This window comes from Oenanthe melanoleuca, chromosome 27, assembly GCF_029582105.1.
Source record: "Oenanthe melanoleuca isolate GR-GAL-2019-014 chromosome 27, OMel1.0, whole genome shotgun sequence".
Classification (NCBI taxonomy): Eukaryota; Metazoa; Chordata; class Aves; order Passeriformes; family Muscicapidae; genus Oenanthe; species Oenanthe melanoleuca.
In genome coordinates this window covers 307,920-332,478 of record NC_079360.1, presented here as the reverse complement: position 1 = coordinate 332,478, position 24,559 = coordinate 307,920, and the positions used below count along the sequence as shown (strand labels likewise).

Sequence of the window (24,559 nt, the reverse complement as noted above, 5' to 3'; positions counted from 1 at the left end):
ATGGCTATTTCCATCCCCATGAAAAATCCAAGAGGATTGGCAGTGTGAGGTCCCTCTGGGGGGGACCTCAGATCAGACCCGTCACTCTCCTGCAGCTCCCTTCTGACACAGCACTCAGTGAAAACCCTGTCCTTGCCTGCTGACAATGAAATAAAGGAGATATTTAGGAAGCTGAAAGAGATTAAAAAAATGGGGATCAGGAATTACAAGCCCCTGAGTAGGTCAAGCCACCCCTTGAAGCACAGGAGAAGAAATACGAGTTTTTCATTTGCCATTGATACCAACTCTGGTGTTTAAGATGCTGATATCTCTTGCCAGGAATGGTTTTCTCACTCACTTAATTGCTAATTCACTGATTGGATGAGTGCCTAAGAGCAGGAGTGATCAATTAATTCAATTATCACTCACACTTCCCTTCTGCCCTCTCAGCTGCCCCAGGGCAATGGGGAATGAACTGAGATATAAAATTCCAGCGAGCTCAGCTGAGTTCCAGCAGGGTTTCCCTAGAGAATGGGTTAGGATGTCGCTGCATTGAGCTGTCCAATGAGCTGCTCTGGTACAAGTGGGATGTGAAACCAGCCTGGTTATCTGTTAACCCACATTAGCCTCATCTCCATCCATTCCAGTCCTATCCCAGGGTGGGCTCCAATTGCTTCCTGAAAAAAGACCCAAATTTTGAGATGCAGCTGCCAAAGGTGATGTGGTGGAGGAGGTGGGTTTGTGCTGGTACTGGGGCTGCTGCTGACCCTCTGCCTATCTCCCCCTCACAGAAGAAGAGCAAGCTGCACTACCACATTGCTGTCATCATCAACTACCTAGGCCACTGTGTTTCGCTGGGGGCCCTCCTCGTGGCCTTTGTCCTCTTCATGCGCCTGCGGTGAGTGACAAACCTGCTGCCGTGTTCTGTGAGGTCATCTCAGGCAGGGATGCACCCAGCTCTGGTGCTTTGCCAAATCCTCTCCCACAGCCACTTCCCTCCAGGCTGGAGGGATCCTGCCTGTCTCAGGGTTGTTTTTTCTTCTGCTTTTTTTAAAGCACCTGGTTACGGAGGCAGGGTGTTCTCCTTGGTGCCTTCCACTCCTGGTCTTCTTCCTGCCCACCTCACCCAGGGCATGGTCCCAGCAGGTCACCCTTGGGGTCCCAACAGAGACACTCAGCTCCCCAAACAGTGCTGTACCCAGTCCCCCTGCTCTGATGGTGCTTGTTCCACCCCTCTCCAGGAGCATCCGGTGCCTGAGAAACATCATCCACTGGAACCTGATCACAGCCTTCATCCTACGCAATGCCACCTGGTTTGTGGTGCAGCTCACCATGAACCCAGACGTGCATGAGAGCAACGTGGTAGGTGCAGCTCTGCCAGGCTGAGCCCAGTCCTGAGCAGCTGGGGGGGTGTGAGGACCCTGGAGATCACAGAACCACAAAGTGGTTTGGGTCTGAAGGGACCTTAAGGATCCTCTGGTTCCAACCCCCCTGCCATGGAGAGGGACACCTTCACTATCTCAGGTTGCTCCAAGCCCCATCCAAGCTGGCCTTTGACACTTCCAGGGATGGAGCAGACACAACTTCTTTGGGCAACCTGTGCCAGGGCTTCACCACCTTCCCAGGGAAGAATTTCTTCTCTAAAACTACTCTCTTTCATTTTGAAGTCACTAAGATGTATCTACAAAAGCAACTTCAGGGGGTGAATAGGACTGGCTGGTGGCTGGCAGGCACCCCATGTGTATGAGAAACATGGGTTTGACTGCTCTGCTGGGGTCTGTGCTGCTTTGTGCATTGTTTGCACCCATGTGGCACAGATTTTGACAAGCTCCACATCTCCTGGCAGGTTTGGTGCCGCTTGGTCACCGCTGCCTACAATTACTTCCATGTCACCAACTTTTTCTGGATGTTCGGCGAGGGCTGCTACCTGCACACGGCCATCGTGCTCACCTACTCCACGGACAAGCTCCGCAAGTGGATGTTCATCTGCATCGGCTGGTGTGAGTGCCAGGCTTCCCCTCACTCTGCCATGCCCAGGGTTTAGTGATGGGTGATGCCCCCTCCGTCCCCTGCTGCAGTTCTTCCTGCACACAAAGAGTGGCAGTAAGGGTGCCAGGAGCAGAGGGGTGGGATTTGCATGGACACATCAGCTCACTGGGTGGTTTGTATGAGAGAAAATCCCTATTATGGTGTGGTTTTGTGGTGATCTTGCACTCTGAAACTCACCTGTGTGTTCCCCTGCAGGTATCCCCTTTCCCATCATCGTTGCCTGGGCCATTGGGAAGCTCTACTACGATAATGAGAAGTGAGCCTGATTGCTCTTATCCTTCACTCTTCTTTCTATCCCAAATCCTCAGGGATCAGTTGTGTCAGGAATTCTGTCAGGAAGAAAAAAAGGGTAATATTCTTCCATTCTTTATTTTATCCCACTTTTCAGCTCTCCAAGTCCTGCCCTTTCTTGTTTCCCCTCAAAAGGCAAACGTGATTTTTTAATGGGGAAAAAGAGATTTAACCAGGTCTCCTACAATAGGTTTGCTAAATGGAGTTGGGATTTAAGCAGCAGAGATCTAAATTCCCCCACCTGAGCCATTTTCACAGACACTTGCTAATGAAGGTCTTAACAGGTACCTGAGAGTTCATCCCAGAGTGGAAAGTTGAAAGGAGCAGGTTGAGATGAATGGCAGCTTGTTCTGTTTTCCAGTGGCAGTTTTCCCTGCTGACTTCAGAAGCCCCGTGCTTCTCACACAAACAGTGATTGAACAACTTTGACAAGGTGCTCCCAGGACAGGGATACACCTGAGTGAGTTCCCTGAGTGAGCAGGGTTTGCTGAGGACCTGTGTGTATGTGAGATTATGGAGAATCATGGAATATCCTGAGCTGGAAGGAACCCACAAGGATCATTGAGTCTGACTCCTGGCCCTGCACAGACACCCAAGAATCCCACCCTGTGCATCCCTGAGAGCATTTCCCAGAAGCTCCTGGAGATCTGGCAGCCTCAGGGCTGTAACATTTCCTTGGGGAGCCTGTTCAGTGCTCAGGCATTCTCTGGGGGAAGAACCTTTTCCTGATCTCCATCCCAAATTCCTCTGTGACAAAACCTCAGGCCATTTCCTTGTGTCCTGTCCCTGTTACAGGAAGCAGAGATGGGGGCTGCCCAAGGGGAGGAGCTGCAGCCCCTGATGAAGTCTAAACTCAGTCTCCTCTGCCCCAGCTGAACATTCCAAGTGCCCTCAGCTGCTTCTCATGTGGCCCCTCCACACTGCTCCCCATCTTCATTCCCTCCTTCGGATGCTCTCTAATGACTTCAGATCTTTCTTATATTGTTGTACCCAAAACTGCCTCCAGGGTGAGAGGTGAGGCTGCCCTTGTGCAGAAGAGAGTGGGGCAGTCACCCCCTTTGTGAGGAGGGTGTCCCTTCTTGTCCTGCAATAACTAGATCCCACATCCACATATGGCCCATAAACACTCCACAAGCCCACACACACCTCCTTTTACTGAGTTCCCAGGGAAGCTATTCCACAATGGCTGCAGCAGTTTGAGTTCTAGTGCTTTCACCTCACACGCAGTGACTTATAGACTGTGCAAGGACAGGAGTCTATCCAGGTCACTGTCATGTCAGGCTTGTCCCTGACACTGCTTGTCTTTGCCTTGCAGGTGCTGGTTTGGGAAGCGAGCTGGAGTTTATACTGACTACATTTACCAAGGCCCCATGATTCTGGTGCTTCTGGTAAGAGCAAAGTGACCTTGTGTGCTAAATAGAGTCCCTCTCCTGCAGGTGGGACACAGCTACTTCTGCACAGGGTATTGCCCCATCCTTTAGCTTCACTCTGCTGGGGCTGGTTCTGCTTCCCCACAGCAGCACTGCCCCTCACCCAAACTGCCCCCTGAGCAATTTTGGGTGGGTTGAAGAAGGAGCCTGGAAACCTCATTCTGACAGGGATGTCCCATCAGCAGACTCCATCCCTGCCCTGGCATTGTTTGGGTGTGGGTGGATGCTTTGCCAAGCATTTGCAGAAGCCTGGGATCCTTGACTCCATTCTCTGATCCTGATTCCACTTCCCTGTTCCTGGTCCCCAGCTGAGTAGCAATGCTTGATCCAAGGGTCACATGGATGAGACTTTGTCTTTTGGGGAGGGACAAAGAAGGGCAGAGGTGGCAGGTCACAAGCTGGGGGTCCAACCTGTATTTGCAGGGGGAAGCCCATGCACAAAGTCCCAAAACTATTCCTTCCTACCTTGCCCAATGCAAAGAAAACTCAAGGGAGTAAAAAGCACCAGCATAATGAAATAATTGATCCTGCTTCCCATTTCCCTGCCTGTCAGGCAGCCAGGCCACTACTAATTCCTGTCAATTGTGTTCAGCTCCAAAGACACCTTCCCATTCCCTTATTCAGCAGCCAGGAGAGCAGCCAGGCAGATCCTGGAGGTGATAGCAGCCACTCTCCACCTTAGATTCTTCCTCTCCCTCTACTTTTTCACCTTCAGCCCTTTCTCTAGCACTTGTCCTTCCTTGGCAATCTCCTGGCATGCCCTGCTGCCCTGATCCCTTGACCAAACTCCTAAATCTTATTGTACAAGTGTTTTTAAAAAAGGCATACGTCCTCTCATGGTACATGGAGGGCAGTAGATCAGGTTCAAGAGGAAACACTCCCTTTTCCTATGGCTCCCCCATCTCCCCTACCTGCCCCCTCTGCCATTGCAGAAGAAGTGGAGGAAATACTGGGGAAGCAAACACTAACAAGAGACCCTGTTCCTCCCAGATCAACTTCATCTTTCTATTCAACATTGTTCGAATCCTCATGACCAAGCTCCGAGCTTCAACCACGTCTGAGACAATCCAGTACAGGTAAGAGCATGAGCAACCCTGCAGGAAGCCAGCCTAGGAACTGGGTTCTCTGGTTCTTAGTGGGGATGGGAACAGCCCCATTAGCCTGGGAGCATGGAGAGAGACCTAAGAGCACCTCAAATACTCTTTTGAGGTACATGGTCATTAAATCTGGCCAGGAAGAGCCTTGTGATGTAGAGTGTGGATGACTGTTTCTGCCTTTGGAGTGAACCTTTGGGATCTGAGTCTCTTTGCAAAAGCCTGTTCTGGTGGGATCTGATGAGCTCTCCCGGCTGGGAGCTGCAAATCCTGGCATGGAGGTGAGAATTAAATCACTGCTTGACAGAAAAGCAAAAGCTGAGGAAGGAGTGATGAATCAATGCCACCCCAACACATCCTCCACTGTACTCCCGCAGCACAAGGCAGGAAGATTTAACCCTTCCTTGCCTGTTGGGGAATATTTTGCAGACAACGTAAGAGGTGCACGGTCAGAGCAGCTCCCCGAAGTACCTGGAATAGAAAACAATCTGGGCTTCATCATTGCCTCTGTCTGGATCATTTTGTGGGCAGGAATTGGTGGATCTCACCGTGTGCTGGGTCAAGAGAAGCTGTTTTGAGATGGAGGATGGCTTTTTCAGCTGAGAATAGAAAAATTCTGGTTCTACTACTGGGAAATGCCAGCTTTCCTCATCACAGAGTATTGAACTGGGATGAGGGGTTCAGCTTGTGGTAAATAAACATAAAGGTTCTGGGAAAAGGCTAGTTGGCCCCAGTCAGCAATTTTGAGAGGCTTTTGGTTTTCTAGTATTGGCTCCATTTTGGGAGGGTTTATTGCCTTTGGCCAGGAGAACATTTTCATTTCCTAGAAATATTCTGTGGGACAGGAAAACTTGGATAACTTGGCATGTTATAAACTGTGCACTTCTGCTTAAACCAGGCAAGGAACAGCCCTGGAGGAGTCCTGCTCACCTTAGATGGTAAAAGGCTGATGTGTCCCCTGCTGCCATGGCTGTCCCCCTGGACAAGCTACACCAGTCAATGTGCTGTACTGTAGTTTTCCAGCTCCCATCCTTGGTTCCTTCAAGCTCTTCCATGTCATCAGCCCACTTGTGTGTTCTCTCCTCTAAGACAGAGATGCAAAACAGGTCCCAGACCCCCTCCCTGCCCAGCTCAGACCCTCCAGGGATAACCATCTACTGCTGGAATCTGTCCATTAACAGGATCTTTAAGCAAAAAGTGATGACTTGACATTGTTCTTCACCCCTGATCCAAAGGAATGAGGTGCCAAGCCCCAATCCTTCCCTCACTCTCTGTATCAGCACTGTAACTTCTCAAAAACTGCACTTGTAATCTCATCAAGATATCAAATTAATTACCTGAGATACGGTTTTCACAAACTCATGTTGAAGGGTGTGAATTATTATACCCTCCTTAATTCCTTTTTAATTAAGATGTAGATCAGCCAAGCAATCATTCCATGCCAGCTCAAGGTCAGGCCTCTGTTCTCCACTGCCCTTTTCTGGGTGGAGAAGCAGAGCAGGTCCCCAGTGCTCAAACCATCCCAGTCCCTTGGGAACTGCCAAGCCCAACTTGGCTCCATCCTCCCCCAGTCTCTGGTTTTCAAGTCCTAGCAGACCAGCCCAAGCCGTGCTGGTGCTGGGAGTGGGATGGGCGGGGTCCTTGTGCCCAGAGCTGTGCTGCAGCAGCTCAGGTCCCTGTTTTCTCCCTAGGAAAGCAGTCAAGGCCACACTGGTGCTGCTGCCCTTGCTGGGGATCACCTACATGCTATTCTTTGTCAACCCGGGGGAGGATGAGATCTCCAGGATAGTCTTCATCTACTTTAATTCCTTTCTGGAGTCTTTCCAGGTAATAGTCCTCCATACTGGCTTCCACCCCAGTCCTTTCACCAAGGGATGTGGAGGAGCCCATCCTGGCTCACGCCTCATCCTGCTTCTGCCCCCTCCTGAAACCAGACATCCCCAAACCCCAGAGCTATTTCAAAGCTCCTGGCTTGGGGGTACCTGTTGGCTTGTGACTGCTGCTTGTCTCCTTCCAGGGCTTCTTTGTCTCTGTCTTCTACTGCTTCTTGAACAGTGAGGTGAGCACAAGGGGCTGGGGCTTTTTGTGGGGGTCTACACCCTTCTTTGCAAGCAGACAAGTTCAGCACGAGGCTCTACTGCTGCACAGGGCTTGGAGGGTTCTGGTCCCTAATTCCCCATCTGAAGGTCTTTGGTGATTGGAGTTGGTGCTTCACCTCCAGCCCCAGGTACATCTGCAGCCATAGATTTTGCCCAGACAGGAATGGCTGCTGTCTGTCTCCTCCTCTGGAGGAGGAAAATCCATCCCCAAGAGGAGATGCTCGCAGGGTGCACTTGTATGATTTGATGCAACAGAGATAAGGGTCCTCCCCATCCCAGGGAAATCCTTCCCCAGAGTGAGCCCCATACACATGTGGATTGCACATGGATGACTACATCTCCCAAGCTCTAATTCAAAACACAAACAGCAGAAAGCAAAGGAGCTGAGAGTAGAAGTGAATCCTGGGGCCAGGTATTTGGGCAGCTCTTTCCTCTGCCTCCTCCAAATGCTCCCACACCTTTGCTGGCTCAGGAAAATTTACCCCACATGAACCTGTTTAGTTACCAAATCATGTACCATGAATCCATTTTGGCTGGAGGGCAGAGCAGGCGGGCTGGTGCCCCTGAGCAGCCCCTGTGTGGTGATCACATCCCTCGTTCGTGTCGCCCAGGTGCGGTCGGCCGTGCGGAAGCGGTGGCACCGGTGGCAGGACAAGCACTCCATCCGTGCGCGCGTGGCCAGGGCCATGTCCATCCCCACCTCCCCGACCCGCGTCAGCTTCCACAGCATCAAGCAGTCCACAGCTGTCTGAGCAGGGAGCCAAGGCCTCACCAGGAGCCAACGTCCCCACGGGGGAACCCCTGGGAGGGGGGCATGGCACAGGACCAGGTCCTGCCTGCGGCCCCCAGCCCTGCAAGGAGAGCATGAACTCACTCGGTCGTGGAACACCTGCACAGCTCCGGCCCCGTGTGCTGGGCAGGCCTGGAGGACAGGACAGCTGAGACGCTGCTTTGTCGTCTCCGTGGCAGCTGTGTGACCTGCTGGCATAGCAGAAAGAGCCAGAAGAACCAGGAGGGCTTGCAGCAGCTTTCTGCCAGTTCCATCCTGGGCATGATGTCTCATATCACTGCCTTTATTAGGTCTGTTGACTTTGAGGTGACAGGATACCAGGACATTTCTGGGACAACTTATGGGGCTAATTCCCTGGGAAGCTGGGTCAGCCTTCCAGTGAGAACATGCTGGAATGCTGCTGAGGGGGGAAATGCTCTAGAGGAGCCAAAGTCCTCTGTGTTGGAAGGGGATGGATGGAGAGCCCTGGGGTGATTGTAGACATTGCTTCATGTGGCTGTGTTTTTGTAGCACTGGGGCTGAGTCATTCCCCTGTCTCTTGCTGGGTCTCCAGATGTTCTGTAACTGCTGCTTGGTCTGACCAGGTAATTTCTCATCTTGACACCAAAGGTGGGGTAAAGCAACCGGATGGGAGAGGGGAGGGAACTCCCCTCCCATGGAGGTGGGTCCTAGGGTCTCTGAACAGTCACATAGAGTGGGCTCAATCTGGAGGGAAGCACAGGAATTAGTTAAATCCTCTGGTCCAGCCCAGATGGATCCAAAGATCTCTGCAGAGCCCTGGACTTCAGGCCGACTCCATGTCCCTGCTCAGAGGGTGGAAAGGTGAGGGAGCCCTGCAGTAGAGCAGTGGCTGAGGTCTCCAAAGGCAGCTACTGCAGGGACAGGCCCTGGCTCTGCCCCTCCTCATTGCCCTGCTTTTACCTGGGCAGCTGGGCCCAGTGCCAAAGCTGCTCCTTGCTCTTGTGCAGGGGATGGAGCCACACCATCCCCACGTTGGGGTTAAGTGCCTTGGAGGAGCAGCAGCCTCCTTTGCTCCCTTCCCTCCCTTCCTATCTCCATCCCCATTCTGGGGACTCCAGATTGTCCCCAGTTCCCCCTCTCCCATTGCCCTCTTCCATGTGGTCACTGAGAGCAGCTGAGCAGAGAGGTCCCTGTAAGCGGAGGGACTTGCCTTGACCTCTTTGGAGCCATCTTTTCTTTGGCCCTACAAGGTCTGGGTATGCCCAGGCAGGTTTATGGGCTGTCTGCCCTCTACATCCCAGGGATTTTGCCACTGGGGCCGTACAGGGTCTGGTGTGAGCCCCGTCACACTTCTGTGCCTATAGTTTTCCCACTATAAAGAGCAGGCATAAATGTTTCCTGTCCTGGGGAGATTAAAGCATCAATGAAATTGCAGTATTCTATGATTTCCTCAGGATATACCACAGGAAAGGAATAAAATCTTGCATTTTTTTATTTAAAGGGAAGCATAGGGAAAAACCTCTGGGTTCTTTCTTCAAACATTTGTGAAATTCAGTAGTTTGGAGTAAATTCCTCCCACTTCCCTCTCATTTTGATGTTCTACCTGCATGTCCACAGTACAGCCAAACTGGAATATCCCATAATCTGCTGGGAACAGCAACAGTTCCCAGTATGGCACAGTGACCACAGCAAGGACCGTACACTGCCTATGGGGTATGTTTCAGTCTTTGTTCAAGTTCAGCCACTACCAGGAGTCCCAAAAACTGCCCCTTCTTCAAAATACAGGTGTGAAAACGATCCCTGGAGCGGTGCAATGGGAAAAGTGGCAGATCCCAACTCTATGGATACTTTCTGCTGGTGCCCTACAAGGAGTAGATTTGTGTCTCTGTATCTTGGTGTCTTTGTTGGATATTTTGGCAGGACCTAATAAAGCTCTGCTGGCAATGAAGAAGTGGAAATGCCCCAGAGAGCTTTATTCATTATCCCTGCAAGTAATGTTGTGCTACATCATGTACAACATCAAAAAATGATGTGCTACACATTCAATTTGGATTTTTCTAAAGTGGGGTCTTTTGGTGGATAGAAGCTGGATATTGAAAAGCTAAAGAAAGAAACCCAAACAAAAGCATCTGTGTTCCTATCACTGCTTTTCCCTTTTCCTCTTGGTGGTCTGCTCCAACTGATGTGACTTTGCTTTCCATAGCTGGAGTGTGTATTCTTAGTCTTGTTTGATTAAAAATACTTCAATTCCTCTTACAAGGACTTGTGGAGCATGTTTATCTTTTGGAAAAAACAATCCTGGCATGGCCTCTCCCCAGTTTCCATAGGAGCATCCTCACTGTGCAGTGGGCTCAGCATCCCACTGGTCCAGAGGATTTTTGTCTCTTTTTGCCCCAAAAACACATGCCCAGAGCATGGGGGTGGCTCTCCACAAAGGTATCCATGTCCTCCAAGAGAATCCCACACGAGTTTTCCAGACAAGTACCATCAGGATTGCAGAAAGTCCTCCAGGTTTTCCCCCTTGTCAGGTGAGCTAATACAGAATAAAAATGTGATGTGTTTCACAGCAGGAGGGAGGGCCAATTAAACTGGCCTATCATTCCATGTATCAATGTTTACAAGTGAAATTCAGACACAAACAGATTTCTGGTCAAGCTCTTCTGATGCAGAATTAATTTGTTCGTCACACAGAGCTTTGGAGAGCACTGTAATTTAGTAAGCACCATACACATAAATAATAATTACAGGTTCCTGCTGATTACATTATTGTATTTAAAGTTATCAGGGAACTCTGAGATTAATGACCTGCCAATCCAGTGTTCTTGATAAGGCTGAAGCCTCTTGGAATAAGCCTGTGTTAACTGTGTTAACATAAAGTTATCCTGGTGCCTTTCAGGGCTGGGAACAGCAAAATGGGAACTCAGGGATGGGATCTCATGGTGCTATGGGATATCCCAGTGAGATGATGCACAGGAGCTTCTCTAGCATACTGAGATGTTTTTTTATTTAGTTTGTAGTCCTGGTTTGAAGGACAATAATCTGCCAATAAAGGCAGAGGCTTCTCTTTGAAATGGAGAATGTAAACCCCCCTCCCTCCAAATTATTATAAATTTGAAATTAAGGGGCTCTCAGGCAAAGATATGGGAATTAGGAATAGCAGTTCTTTACTAGGAAAATTAAAATAGAAATGCAGTATTACACAGAACAATCCCAACCCTGCCAGAGTCAGAATCCAAGCTGACACCCATCAGTCAGTCAGGGTGTTGGCACAGTCCCATTCAATGGTGGCTGCATCCTCCTGCAGTGGCAGATGTGGTTCAGCTGGAGAAGTGCTCCTGGAGAAGGTGCAGTTTCCTCTGAAGCTCCAGGGATGATGTGGAAAGGTCTGGTTTTCCTCTGGAATCCAGTGGAAGAAGGTACCTTGGTGTCCCAAATCTCAGTTTTTATCTGGGTAGGAAAGGCTTGGCTCCTCCCCTGGCTGGAGCATCTCCCAGTGGGATGATGGAATTTTATCAGTCATGCCCTGGGACTCACTGGCCATGAACAGGAGACATCTCCTGGAGGGAGGATGGGCTGTGGGAAGATAAAGATGATTGCCCAGCTGGTTTAAAGATGGCCCATGAGCAGATAATGTGTGCCAGGAGATCAGGGTCACTGCCCCAGCTGGGTTAACAGATGGGACAGAATTCACATTTCTGGCCACATCAACCCAACACACTTGTTTATTTGGTTGACACATTAAACCCACCATGGAGATTGTCGCTAGCCCTGGAGTCACTTCCCACCCTCTGCCCTGCCACCTGGGATACATCCCCAGCAAACCAAGGGCCAACAATGGAGAAAACCTGCCCTCCAGAGCCTACATGAAGGCTGAGGGAAGCTCGTGATCCTGATTCCTTGTGGAGGATCTGTGCCTTCATTCCACTTTCCAACCAGGCTGCTCTCTGCAAATATCCCCACTGCCAGAGCCAGGACCTATCAGTTCCATGGCACGTCAGTCGGAGGATTTAAGGCTGGTATTTAAAGCAAAGTGGGGCTGTCATTCCCCTTTCTCAGACAAAACATATCTGTCTGCTGGTCCACTTTGGCCCAGCTTTGGGCCATTCCTGGATGTTGAATCCTGCTGTGCCTTTCCCAGCAGGTAAGGAGTCTGGAAAGGGTGGGAGGTCAAGCAAGAGAGGAAATCTTGTGGCAGTTTTACAGCCCAGTTGTAGCTTTCAGCACTATCCGCCCCAAGATGCCTCTCATCTGCGATGTGCTGTCCTTCAAGCACTGCTAAACTGCCAAATAAATAGTTCATCCTTTAATTCCAATGCCCCCTCCTTCACTGCTCTCTCCAGCACAAGCCTTGCGCTGACATTTGTTACCACAGTCACAGTTAAATGGCTCTCAGACACACCTGGTGGTGGGAGACAGGCAGCTCTGCCACCCTCATGAAAATTTCAAGAGGACATATTTTTCCAATTTGGAGGAAAACTAAAGATCAGACACAAGTGATTCCATGGCTCAGCCATGGAGGAAAAGATCCTTGAGGAGCCCCCGGGCTGTATGGAAGGCAGCAGAGGTGTGTGATCACACAGCCTGCTGGAATTGGCACCTGCACAGAGCAGAGATGGGTTAATCCCACAACCAGGATTTGTGTTCTCACCCAGTACTGAGTCCATCCTCCCAGCTGGCACCTTCATCCAGAGGTATATGCACCAAGGACTGCCGAGGCTTTCCAGGTTTGTTTGGAAATGTCACAATCCTCAGCCACCTGCTCCCAGCAGAGCATCTGCAAGCACCATGGCTGAAGTCCATGGCCCTGACCTCCCCACTTTCAAGAAAAATTTTCCATGGGAAAGTTGCCTTTAGGCTGCTGAAATCTTTTGCTGAGCCTCCTGCTAATGTGGAAACTGAGGCACAGATTTGCCATGAATTTTGGGAAATACTGGACTCTGCTGGCTGAGCACCATCCTGACAAACACCTCTGCTGCAGAGCATCCTCCAGCCCCAGAGCATCCTCCATCCAGGTCTGAGACATATTTCAGGAGACATCAGTGTGAAGGGGGCTTGGGACCCTCCTCAGCAGCCCAGAGCCTCCTTCTGCCCCAAGGAAATGTCCCAAGCACCCCACCCTGATGCAGCCAACTGCACCAAACATGATTGTTCTGAGCAGCTTCCACTTCCAACCAGCTGGCTGATGAATCCAGGTGCCCTAGTTTTGGGTGCAGCAGGAGAAGGGTAACAACTTCCCTCACTCAGCACTGTCCATGGGGCCAGTACCCAGTGGGCCCAGTGCCGATGCTTGAGATCCAGCTATCCATGTCCTCTCCTGATCCTTGGCTGCTTCATTTTCTGCCTCCCCATTTTTCATAGAGGCAAATCACCAAGGACCTGTCCTCACCTGCCCTTCTCAGCACATGATGTTGGTGACATGGTTGTCAAAGCCCAGACAGCAAAAAGTCTTCGGGGTTTGTGTGCTGAGTGTGGCTGACCTCCAAACATGAGGTGTCAGAGCCCCTGGCTCAGTCCCAAAGGATCTTCTTTGACTGCCAGGGACTATTAACATCTCTCTCCTTCCAGAAGGATGTCAGCTTTATTTGGGATGAAACCAGCCTTTGAAAGAGTAGACAATCCAGTGATGTTGCAACCAGTAGGGCTTCCTGACCTGTGCTTACAGCTCTGGGGGTGCCAGGTGAGGTCTTGGAGGGTGGATGAGTCTCTTCCTGCAGTGGGATAGCTGTAGAGTCCCAAAGAGCTGATGGCTCTGAAGAATCCTTTGGGGATGTGAAATATAGGGCAAAAAGGGGAGCCCTGGGTTAAGCACTTCCAGCAATCATAATAGCAGAGGAACAATTATTGGGTCAGCAGGCACACACAAGCACAGAAGTAGGATCTTAATAGAAGTCAGGAAAAAACATTGTGACTGTTCCAGCTAGTTCAAAATGAAAATAGGATGAGATATCCAGGAAAAGCCTTGGATTATAGGCAAGACTAATTCAGGCATCCTGAATGGAGTTTGAGTAACTCTCCATCACTAATCCAAACCAGAGTAAAAAAACTGTTCATATTTCTGATTAAAATTATTTGGGTGACTAAAGGGAGCTATATTTTAATGCTTTAACGTGCTTAAGGTGTCTTTAGAGGCTGCACATTGAATAATAATAAATAAGCACATAAAGCAGACTTTTTTCCCCTCTGGGGAATGTCCTGCCCCATTTGCATGCAGGGAGTGCTGTGTCCAGCTCTGGAGACCCCAAAAAAAGAAAGGGCATGGAACCTTCTGCACTGATTCCAGAGGAGCCCATGAAGATGCTCCTCTCCTCTGGAGACACACAAGGAGAACTGGTGCTGTTCAGCTGGAGAAGGCTCCAGGGAGACCTTAGAGCCCCTTCAGCTGCCCAAAGGGGCTCCAGGAGAGCTGGAGAGGGACTTTGGACAAGGGCCTGGAGTATCAGGAAAAGACTGGATGGCTTCCCACTACCAGAATTGAGGTTTAACACATAAATCACAAATCGGATCAAAGTGCATCTCACCCACTTCTGGAGCAGTCCCACTGCTTCCACTCAGGATCAGGTGCTTCCAACACAATTGAGTCCTGGATGCTGGTCCCCAGCTCCTTATCAAAACTTTCATCACCTTCCTCGTTTCTCTGGTTAGGAAGGTTCTAACTCCTTTTCTCCTTGTTGTTAGCCGTTACACACAAACCCAACCTTAAAATGGATAAATCCACATATTTTAATTCAGACCAGCTTACAAAGGCTTCATTCATCTCTTTTGAAGCCCAGGGTAAAAATTGAGTCTTAAACAATAAATTCTGCTTGGTTGGGTTTATTTTTTTCCACAGAAGATAAATTTCCTGCCACTAAATTTCCCACCTGTGTGTAATTCCCATGTTTATCAATTTCTTTTTCCAAAAGCAGTGCTCCCACACATAATGTTACAGCAAGGAACAAAGCCTAGCCCAGTTCCTGGAAGTCCACTTCTGCTATAGAAGTTGCAGCTCAGGTGTGGTATGCCTAAATTGTATGGGGAGCTTTGAAGGCCCTGGCATAGCCCAAATCATCACAATCCCAACCTGGCAAAACAAGGCATGAGTCAAGCACTGCTGGAGAGGAACAAGTGTGGAGCCAGTGCCATGGCAAACAAGGGAAACCTATGCAAAATGGGAAGCAATTAGAAGAGAATTAACCAGGCTGCAGGAGGAGAAATTGCTTCTTTCAAACCATCTTGATTATACGGCTGCAATGGCCCAGAGCTCCCATGGCTTATCACCAGCATGAATAGATGAAGAGGCTGTTAATAGGATTGTCAGAAGTTCTCCCAAAGCCAAACATTCCCACTGGAGCAAGGGCTGGCAGAGAACTGTGATGTTCCACAGTTTCCTCTGCTCAGCCCTCACCCATGAATGCACTGGGCAGAAGAGGCCAGTGCCTCGTTGGTCTTTCCAGAAAAGGGCTGGGGGCTTGATGGTTGGGAAGGTGACATCTCTGGTGGAGCTGGATGGAAACGGGCCCTCCACAGACTGTCCCCATCCCATACAGCCCTTCTCCTTCCCTGAAAGGTACACGGTGTTTGTGCTGTGGGGAGGAGTTGGTCAGACTCCGACAGCCAAGCTCTGACATGGGCTGATATCTTGCCAAGGTGGGATGGGGCCAGGGTATGGCTAGGGGTGGGCAGATGTGTGACACCTTCCCGTGTCCACCCTCATCCCCCAGGCAGTGACATGGACAGTCACAAGGAGAATAAAAGGCTTGGAAAAGGACCTGTGTCCAGCCAAGGTCAGATTTGGTCCTGTGACCTCCTAAAAGGATAAACCTCAGCTCTGCATCCTGAAGCTCTGGGAAGCCGCTGGGACACCCCTTGTCAGCTCCCTGAAAGAGCTCTGGGAGTTTGAAACAAGAATGGAGGGTGGGAACTTGCTTTCTATTGCAGCTGAAGTAAACAAGGAGCAGGTGGGGGTGTACAGCCAGGGCTGCACACAGAAACCAGGCCTGTCCAGTGCTTGGGGAGGGGATTACCAGCTGTCCCCTTTCACTTAGCTCAGATGAACCCCAAAATGGGCACCATGTGGTGCTCAACAGCTGAGCTGCAGCTGCCTTGGTGCCAATTACATACTCTCGATAATACCACTGTGATAATTGCATTAATGGGACACAAATCACACACCTAAGCGTTATAAACAGGAGCTAATTGCTCTGCAGTGACACCGTGCTCCATGCAGAGCTGTCCATCCCTGCGAAGAGCAGCTGTTGCTGCAAGCATCCTTTTGCTCCCAGGAGCTCCAGGGCAGCCCCAGTCCCTTCCCTGTGCCCGAGCCACAGTCCCGGGGGAGTGGTGGTGGACACAAAGAGGCACTCAGCCATATCTGCTTCTAACCCTCAGCGAGAATAGCCCTTCAAGATTCATCTGATTCTTTCCGAGGCAAATTAAGCCTCTTGTATGGTGGGGTGTGTACAGGTAGCAGAGGCATCTGACTCTATATCCATCTCACCAGTGGTGAAGGGAGTCCTGCCCTTCTCCTGGGCCACCCTGGGTATGACCAGAGGCTGTGGGTCCACCCTAGGGACACCCAGTGTGCCTGGCAAGAGGGTAGGAAATGGGTTATTCCTGCCTGGAAGGAGCAAGCAGGAGGTGGGGAAGGCACTGGCCCTGCCATGGGTCTGCTCAGGTGCTGCATGGACTGTTTTTGCACCGTGTTCTTATTTCTCATGGCCTGCCCCATGCTCCCTGCGCTTCACAGCTAGTTGCTAACACCCATCCCTCAGTCTCCCCCAGCTCCCTGCCCCTGGCACATGGAAACTGAGCTGGGATTTCTCACAGCCCCAACCACAGCTCCTCTTCCCAAGGGGTATCACAGCCCGGTGCTAAGCAGGAAGGACACGCAGGTGCCTTCCCCACAGGCTCTGAGCCTTCTGCCTCTTGCTGGAGGATAATTAATGCCTCTTGACTTGCTCGTGTGACAGACTACAGCAGCAGTGAGGGCAGCAGAGCAGGAGCAGGGTGCAGCTGGGCGTCCTGCCTTCAAAATCCAGCCTTAGGCAGCTCAGTCGCCCTTTCAGGGTTTGGGATGAGTATAAACCCAGTTCCCTAACCATGGCACTGCACTAAAAAGGGGCAGATCACTCAGGGACTGCCTCTTGTTACAGTCCATCAAAGCAGAGCAGTCCTCAAAATACCCTTAACTCTGACCCTGAGGCTGTCCAAGACAAGGAGGGAAAAATTTGATTTAGAGGTAACATTTTTCAGAAAATTGGAGAGCCTGTTTAGCAGGTAGGCTAAAATCTTCTGGAGTGAAAGGCGCAGGGCATGTGGCACAATAAAGGTTGGGATGTACCCTAACAAACCATGAGCAAGAGGCGGGTTATCATCTGTGCCACTGGAAACGAAACACACATTGCTCTTTCCAGCCTTCCCCCAGCAGAGCCTGAGCCAGCAGCTCTGCACCACAGCAGGCAGAGCTGCAAAGCAGCAGCGCAGAAAAGCCGGGCTGAGCCCTCCCGGCACTCGGAGAGGGCGATTGCTCGGCGTGAGAGGAATCTTAATGGCATGGGAGGCAGCTGCAGCAGCGTTTATCACCTCAGCAGTCCCTCACAGGCAGCACAGGGCTGGAACTGTAGGAAGGGGCACTGGCAACGCTCTCGGGGCACGGACAGTGCGGTGTCAGCGGCTCTCCTCATTGCAATGCTCAGGGCAGGAACAGTGTCATCGGCTCCCGAAAACCAGAGATAACACCACTTTCCCAGTTTTTGCTGCAAGAAGATGGTGCAGTTTCGCACTGATCTGGCAAATTTGGCCCCAGAAGCCACAGTCTGGAGTTGCCCAGCTGCACAAATCAAAAATACACCTGGGATTCAAATGGTGGAGAAGAAAGTGGGAGAATTCTAGAATACCAGAATGGTACTGGATTGGAAGGGACTACCCAGGTCCATACCCCTGCCATGCGAAGGGACGTTTTGTGCTGGGGTTTAGGATTTCTTCCTTTTGTTTTCTTAGGGAATTTTCACCCATTTTTGTTGCTAAGAAACAATACAGATCGCTACTTAAGAGAGATGAAAGAAGTAACGACGGAGAAAAGGGAGGAGTGCAGCTGGCTTTACTGGGGAGGTTGAGGGGTTGATCTTGGAGGGGCAGAGTTACCGCGAACTGGGCTGGGGGAAAAGGGAATAGGCACAGCTCTTGGGCATCCTGTGCCCCTCGGCATTCGGAGGTGTGAGAAACAAGACCCACTCTTTAAATTTCTAGAGGTTTAATAAGGGATAAAACGGACAGTATCCAGCACTGCCAGGGATGCCTGACAAACTGCCAGGAGCACACCGTTAGCTTAAAACAATTTTCTTATACTTTTAATTACATAGGTTGCATATGTGAAAAACGAGGTTCATTTTCCTGGTAAATTTTGAAAGGTTTAATAAAAGACAATAAGAGACAAACAATAAAGTAAAAGGTTATACAGCTGGGTGCTGGGCCTTCAGCCAAGAGCACACCCTAACTGAGAAAGTATTTCGTTAAATGCATCAATATATTGCATATTCATGGGCCTTCATGCATTAGTCAAAATCATTCCCCCCCACCACCTATAAATCAACTTTTTTCTTTTTTTCCTCCTTGTGGCTCCATCCTGTTGGTACTCCCTGATAATGGAAGATCAATAAAGTACTTCCCTGGGGTTCTGGTGTCCATCACCAATAACCCAAGAATGTGAAAAATTTCCTGATTATCCTTTTTATCATTCTTTGACTTAGTTACATGAACAAAAGTTTTTTACATCACTATGTTTTAGTCCAAGAAAAATATATATTTATCACACTACTATTTCTAAGTTTTGTTAATAGCAGAACTAAAAGAAACTCTATTCATTTAGCAAAGTTTTCCAACATTATGCATATAGCATTCATTTTAATATTTGTGAAAAGCCAATAGTATAATATGTACTTATAACACATATATATTTATAAGTTTTGTACATATTCAAACATTTCTTTGAGTTCTCTCACATCTTCAGGGATTTTTTTTTGCTTTGTTCGACCCTTGATCCATTGTGCCATAGGATAGGTTTAATTGTTGGTAGTCATGTATGTCATTTCCTCACAATGTATATGCCATTTCCTCACAACAACAGACAGGGAATTATTGATAGCTGTAAGAGTTTTTTCACATCCTTTTTCGGATGTTATCTGTGTGGTTCCTTCAATGTTATCTAATCATGCAGAAAGTTTTAAGCTATTTCCACAAACTTACCTAAGTTTTTATTGTCAGTTACAAACAACGACAACAACAGCATCCTGCAAAAGCTAACATAGTCTCTATTTCAATATTTTGAAAGAAAGCCTAAACTGCAATATGTATTTATCACACTAATGCCTAGGTAAGATACACATGGCCAGGGCACTGGCCACAGAAGCTGACAAATTATACTATATCAAAACCACTTAAAAGTACAAACTGTACTACCTAAAAAATGTTCTGCTTAATGATAATTTGCAAAAGTCAACACATAACAGTGAGAGCCACTAATTCCACAGTTACTTATAACAGAGGGGAGAGAGGCTGTGGTGGCTGTGGGGAGAATTCATCACCATTGCAGGGTTCTGTCTCCTGCTGCCTTTCTTCTACTGTGAGTGGAGCTCTGCTCATAAGAACAGCCATTGCATCTCACCAAACAGGGGACCCTTTGGAACTGTCAAGAAAATTAATCCACAAACACCAGAGGTTTATGTTCAAAAAGGAGACAGAGGAGTTCTGTAACTTTATTTGAATAAATGCCATGAGGCATTTCCCATGGGGTCTCTCAAAATGCTAGAGGATGCAGCCTCCTTTTTATCTTAATTTCCCAGTCATATTTCCCTCTCTCTTTCCTGTTGCTGTTTGATTAGGAACAGCGAATAATGTAGCAACACACACACGACTTTTTTAAAGCAGCAAGAAGTGATTTATTGAAAAGTCATTGTATTTATATAAGATAGATCGTGTAAAACAAAGCAGAAAAGACTTATTGGTCTAAGAAGGCAATATTTCTTTGAAAACATGTTTTCTGTAAAACATTACGAGACACTTACACAGCTCTGTGGTCATCACTAGGTGTTTAATTTGTGTTATTAATTTTCCTTTCTCTTATTTGTCTCTGAGAAAAGTTCCTAGCTTGGAAAAGATCCAAGCTGGAGCTGAGAAAGTCAACAACCTGGGAAAAATCCGAGTTGGATTTTTCCACAAGCCTTCAGCAGTGTTCACACTTTCCCCATTGGCTGAGGTGCTTGATAGGTACAGGATTTCCAAATTGCCTGATACAGACCCCCTTCTAATGTGTACCCACCTGTCTTTTTCTTTGTATCTCTGTTCTTTTTCTCTAACTGCTGCTCACCCAAGGCCTAAATTCCTGGAGTTAGTGTAAATTAGTGGAATTCCTATGGAATTTATGATTCACCCATTGCTTCTTTCACCTATCAGTACCTGGGTTTATCTACCAGCAGGTCCACATTTTGTTTGTAAAGACACCTCTCTCTCATTCCTTTCAAAAGTCAACTTCCACCCAAATCATCTTCTGGAAGAGATCCACATCATACAATTTTGAAATATCACAGCAAAATATTTCAAACTCGAAGGACAAAAAAAAGTCATTCTGGATTTTAGGGAGGACTGACAAATTCTACCAGAAGCCTTATATGCTTCAGTGTGTGCCAGCACTGCTCATAACACAAAATGCTTTTGTTTGAACTCTTATTTCCAGGCTGGAACAGACATTTTCCAGTGGGTACAACCTGGGCAGATCAGCTGCATTTTCCCTCAGAGGAGCATTATTTGTTTTCCCACCCCGTTAAACCTCCATGGCTGTACCGTACTGTGACCTCTCTGTAAGGAAGGGGCTGCATTTCATTACCCAGGGGAAAGCACTCAGCTTGCAAAGGAAAATCAATACCTGTCATCTGTATTTATGTATGAGCTTTTATTAATGTGGACTTTGGTGTTGAGCTGGTGTTCTCTGTGTCTGTCCCTAATACCTCCTTCTCCACAGGCTCTCCCTGCTCCATTCAGTAGCCAATTCTGTTTCCAAAGAGATGCACTTTAAAAAGCATCTGCACTGCTTCCTTTGCCCAAGGGAGTGGAGTTTTTTCAGCAGTTCAATAATATTCATGTACAATATAACATTATACAATCATGTCCTTTCATGCCATGGCCACCTTGATGGTGTTTCTCTTTTCCCCATCATCTTTTTCCAATAAAAGGGAAAAATTAGCCAGGGCTCATAAAAAACTTTCAGCCAAATATACTTTTTTTTTTTCTTTTTGGGATTGTTTACTGTTTTCTTCCTTAATAAAGTTTTCTTTTTCTTTCCCACTGGAAAATCAAAAGCCCATGGAGTATTTTATTGGCAAAGTGTTCAGCTTTCAGTTGTTGAAAACCTGAAATGTTTTGGCCTGGAACCAAAATCATAAAAGTATTTCTAAGGAGCATTTTTAAAACCTCAAAACTCTTCTTAGTATTTAATGTTTTCAGTTAAGATTTATTTTTAAAAAGTCCTGGAGCAGATGTAGTCTGGGAGGAGGCTGTGCATTCATCATGTCTGTCTACAGGTCGTGTGTTCTTATGGCTTTGGCAGGGTGAGAGCTGAGGATCCCTGACACATTCCTCCACATCCCAATTCCACCTGCACAGTGATTTATGGGTTAATTTGAAGCTCTGAGCTGGTTTCACATTCCCTAAGCCCAAGCAGGGATCTCAAGATGGGCCATATTAGCAAGGCATCTGTTTTGGGTAAGCAGCAATGCATGAGTGAGGCAGCTTCCTAATTTGGCATCTCTCTCCTCAGAGCAATGAAAAACAATTCAAAAAATTTTTTAAAATTTAAAATTAAAAATTGAATGGGAAGAGAGGAATACAGAGACTGTAATATCTTCTGCCTGCAGCTCGGCTGGACCTGCCTTTCCCCCATGGCTCCTGAGATGTTTTGAAGTTGTGGATGCTCCTGGCCACATCTAAATCCTCTTTCTTCATTCGTTCACTGCCCAAAGTGGACTTAACCTGTGGAGTTGCTAATTTTCCTGTGAAGAATTACTTGATTTAAGCACTCTCATCCCTTGATCCTCCCCATCCCCCTCCAATCTTTCCCCTGCAGAAAGAAAGCAAAAGATGCAAACCACTGTTGGCACCAAGCTTGGCATGCATAGCACAGAGAGTGACATGGAGAAATGGGCCACAGCAGCTGTGGGAACTTTGATTGCCTTCAAACAGAAAATTAATGACTGAACTTACGTCTCAGAGCTGGAGAGATTTTCTCCTCATTTACTCAAAACTGAAAAGGAGAGGCAAGGTGAGTTTTGCTCACGTGGATCCTTGAGGAAATTGATGTGCAAGGGGCTTCTCACTGTGTTGCTTTCCATGAAAGGATTTTCTCAGCAAGTACTGAATGCTGGGAAAATCATGGAGGTGTGACCTTATTCCCTTTTTCTCTATTATATTGCTTTCACCTCCACTAAAATCCTTACAAAATTAGGGGGTTGAATTCATCTGGAAAACTCCCTTCTGCTCCTTTCACTTGAAGGAAAATTGCTGGTGAAGCCTCTCATTCATGGAGGAAAAGCTGGAGGGAAGGAAACCCAAGGCATGCCGTGCTCTCCTCTGGGGCATTTTCATGCCACACCAATGCTTTTTCACCTCTTGCTGAAAAGAGGGTTTCCTAACAGAGTGGCAGCTCTGCTGTGTCCTGTGCCATTCTGCAGCAGCTCCTGCTGCAGTGGCGGGGAGGGGTGGGCATGGGGAGGGATCTGCAGCTTCTGGATGATCCTGAAGCAGCACTAGAAGTCACAGCATCATGAAACATCCTGGGTTGGAAGGAACCCACCAGGATCATCGAGTCCAGTGCTTGACCCTGCACACACATCCTAATAATCTCACCCTGTGCATCCCTGGGTCCAGACGCTCCTGGAGCTCTGGCAGCCTGGGGGCTGTGATCATTCCCTAGTGAGCCTGGGCAGTGCCCAGCACCCTCTGGGGGAAAGGCTTTTTCCTGATATCCAGCCTAAACTTCCCCGACACAGTTCCAAGACCAAGCTCTCACTGAAAGAGCAGCAGCCAGGGTAACATAGGCATGATGTGCACCAGTACAGGCAAGTGCTTGAGGAAAAAACACCTTCCCATACAAAGCTGCTCTCCTGGCTGTGACAGCTCCAGGGAGATGGATACACAGAAAAACCATAGCACTTTTAACTCCCGGGCTGCCTCTGAGAAACACAAAACTGGTGTTGGCTCAAAATGAAAAGCAAGAGCCTGGGCTGGCTGTCGACCTGCAGCAGCCAAACACCAACAGCTGGGCTCCTGCCAGAGCAGCCAGGCACCTGCTCATTTTTCAAAGCACTGGATACATTGACACATCTTGGTGAGTTCAGGCAGCTCACGCAGCTCCTCTCGCTGTTTTGGGAAGAGAAGGGCACAAATAAAGGAGAATCTCAGTCCTGAAGGCTTTCACTGCACTGTAATTTCATCACATGGGCAGGATGAGCATTCATTGATGGAAGTGAATGTCTGGAGTATTTATTGCTGTCTGAGCCAGCTGTGCTCTATGTGGAGCATCCTTCCTCACAAGGAAATTTCAGAGGGGCTGAAAAGGAGCCAGCAAGGAGACTTGTGGAGACCTGGAGTGGGATCAGATGAGATTTCCCCATAGGACTGTGACCAGCTGCAGTTTCATGCAGCTTCTGCTGCATCCTGGGTAGTCCATTAACTCTGTGTGGAATAATCAGGTTTTCTATCTTCATTAAGATACAAAGATGATCTCCATGAAGTCACTTCTGCTTGGCAGGAAGCTCTTGGGAGACCCCTGCCTGCACACCTGTAAAATTAAAGGCATAACATTAATTCAGCATTCTGACTGCATCGGATGCTCACATCCACATCCAGCCCTGTGCAGTGCAAAAGCCTCCACATCAGCAGTATCACTTCTGGCCACTTGGTTTGCTCCCACTGGTGGCTCCCTGAGGATGGTGGCTCCAAGGAAGCCCAGCCTGGTCCCTTGAGTTGGGCTGGGCACAGCTGGAGCATTACCACCCCAGTCACATGGCATGGTGTCACCTGGAAAAGTCAAGATTATTTGAGAGCATCTCCACCAGTAAAAAAAGCAGGGCTTGGACAGGGGTTTGGTACTTGAGGGTTTGGTACTTGCAGGCAACAACCCTGCAAGCTGTGGGAAGAGCCCTGTGATGCCCCCATCTCAGAGCAGGCACAAGTGCTGTGTTCAGCCTTCTGTTCAAACCAGGCAGCTGTGCCAAACACTGAGCCTTCCTTATCACCTCGTATTCCCAGAATACTGGGCATGTCTTGGATGCAGGCTGTGAGCACAGAGGGGGAGAGATATTATCTTGTTGCTCTGCCAGTAAGAGCTGCAAAAAGGCAACCACAGAATACAATCACAGAATACCCTGGGCTGGAAGGGTCCCCCAAGGATCATCCAGTCCCACCCCTGTTCCTGCACAGACACCCCCAAATCCCACCCTGTCCATCCCTGGCAGTGCTGTCCAAACTCTCCTGGAGCTCTGGCAGCCTCGGGGCTGGGACCATTCCCTGGGGAGCCTGGGCAGTGCCCAAACCCTCTGGGAGAAGAACCTTGCCCTGATATCCAGGCTAACCCTCCCCTAGCACAGCTCCAGCCGTTCCCTGGGTCCTGTCCTTGGTCACAGGGAGCAGAGAGTGGAGCTGCCCCTGGGGAGGAGCTGCAGCCCCTGGTGAGCTCTGCCCTCAGCTTCCTCTGCTCCAGCTGAACAGACCAAGTAATCTTGGCCATTCCTGGTGTAGCCCCTCCAGACCCTTCACCCTCTTCAAGTCCCTCTTTTCGATACTCTCTAATAATTTTTAATCTTTTTTATATTGACTTGAGGTGCCCCAGCCCAGGGC

General features: G+C 48.7%; 1 protein-coding gene across 1 annotated transcript in view; it reads left to right on the top strand.

Annotated features, from left to right (window-relative positions):
* Nucleotides 1-9,950, top strand: part of CRHR1 (corticotropin releasing hormone receptor 1) — a 28,362-nt gene extending 18,412 nt beyond the window's left edge. The window contains exons 5-13 of the mRNA XM_056512097.1: nt 771-877; nt 1,221-1,341; nt 1,826-1,979; nt 2,224-2,284; nt 3,635-3,707; nt 4,740-4,825; nt 6,535-6,670; nt 6,861-6,902; nt 7,554-9,950. Of these exons, the coding sequence (XP_056368072.1) occupies nt 771-877; nt 1,221-1,341; nt 1,826-1,979; nt 2,224-2,284; nt 3,635-3,707; nt 4,740-4,825; nt 6,535-6,670; nt 6,861-6,902; nt 7,554-7,694 (921 nt within the window). The 3' untranslated portion in view covers nt 7,695-9,950. The remainder of the gene's footprint in view (nt 1-770; nt 878-1,220; nt 1,342-1,825; nt 1,980-2,223; nt 2,285-3,634; nt 3,708-4,739; nt 4,826-6,534; nt 6,671-6,860; nt 6,903-7,553) is intronic.
* The last annotated feature ends 14,609 nt before the right edge of the window (nt 9,951-24,559 follow it).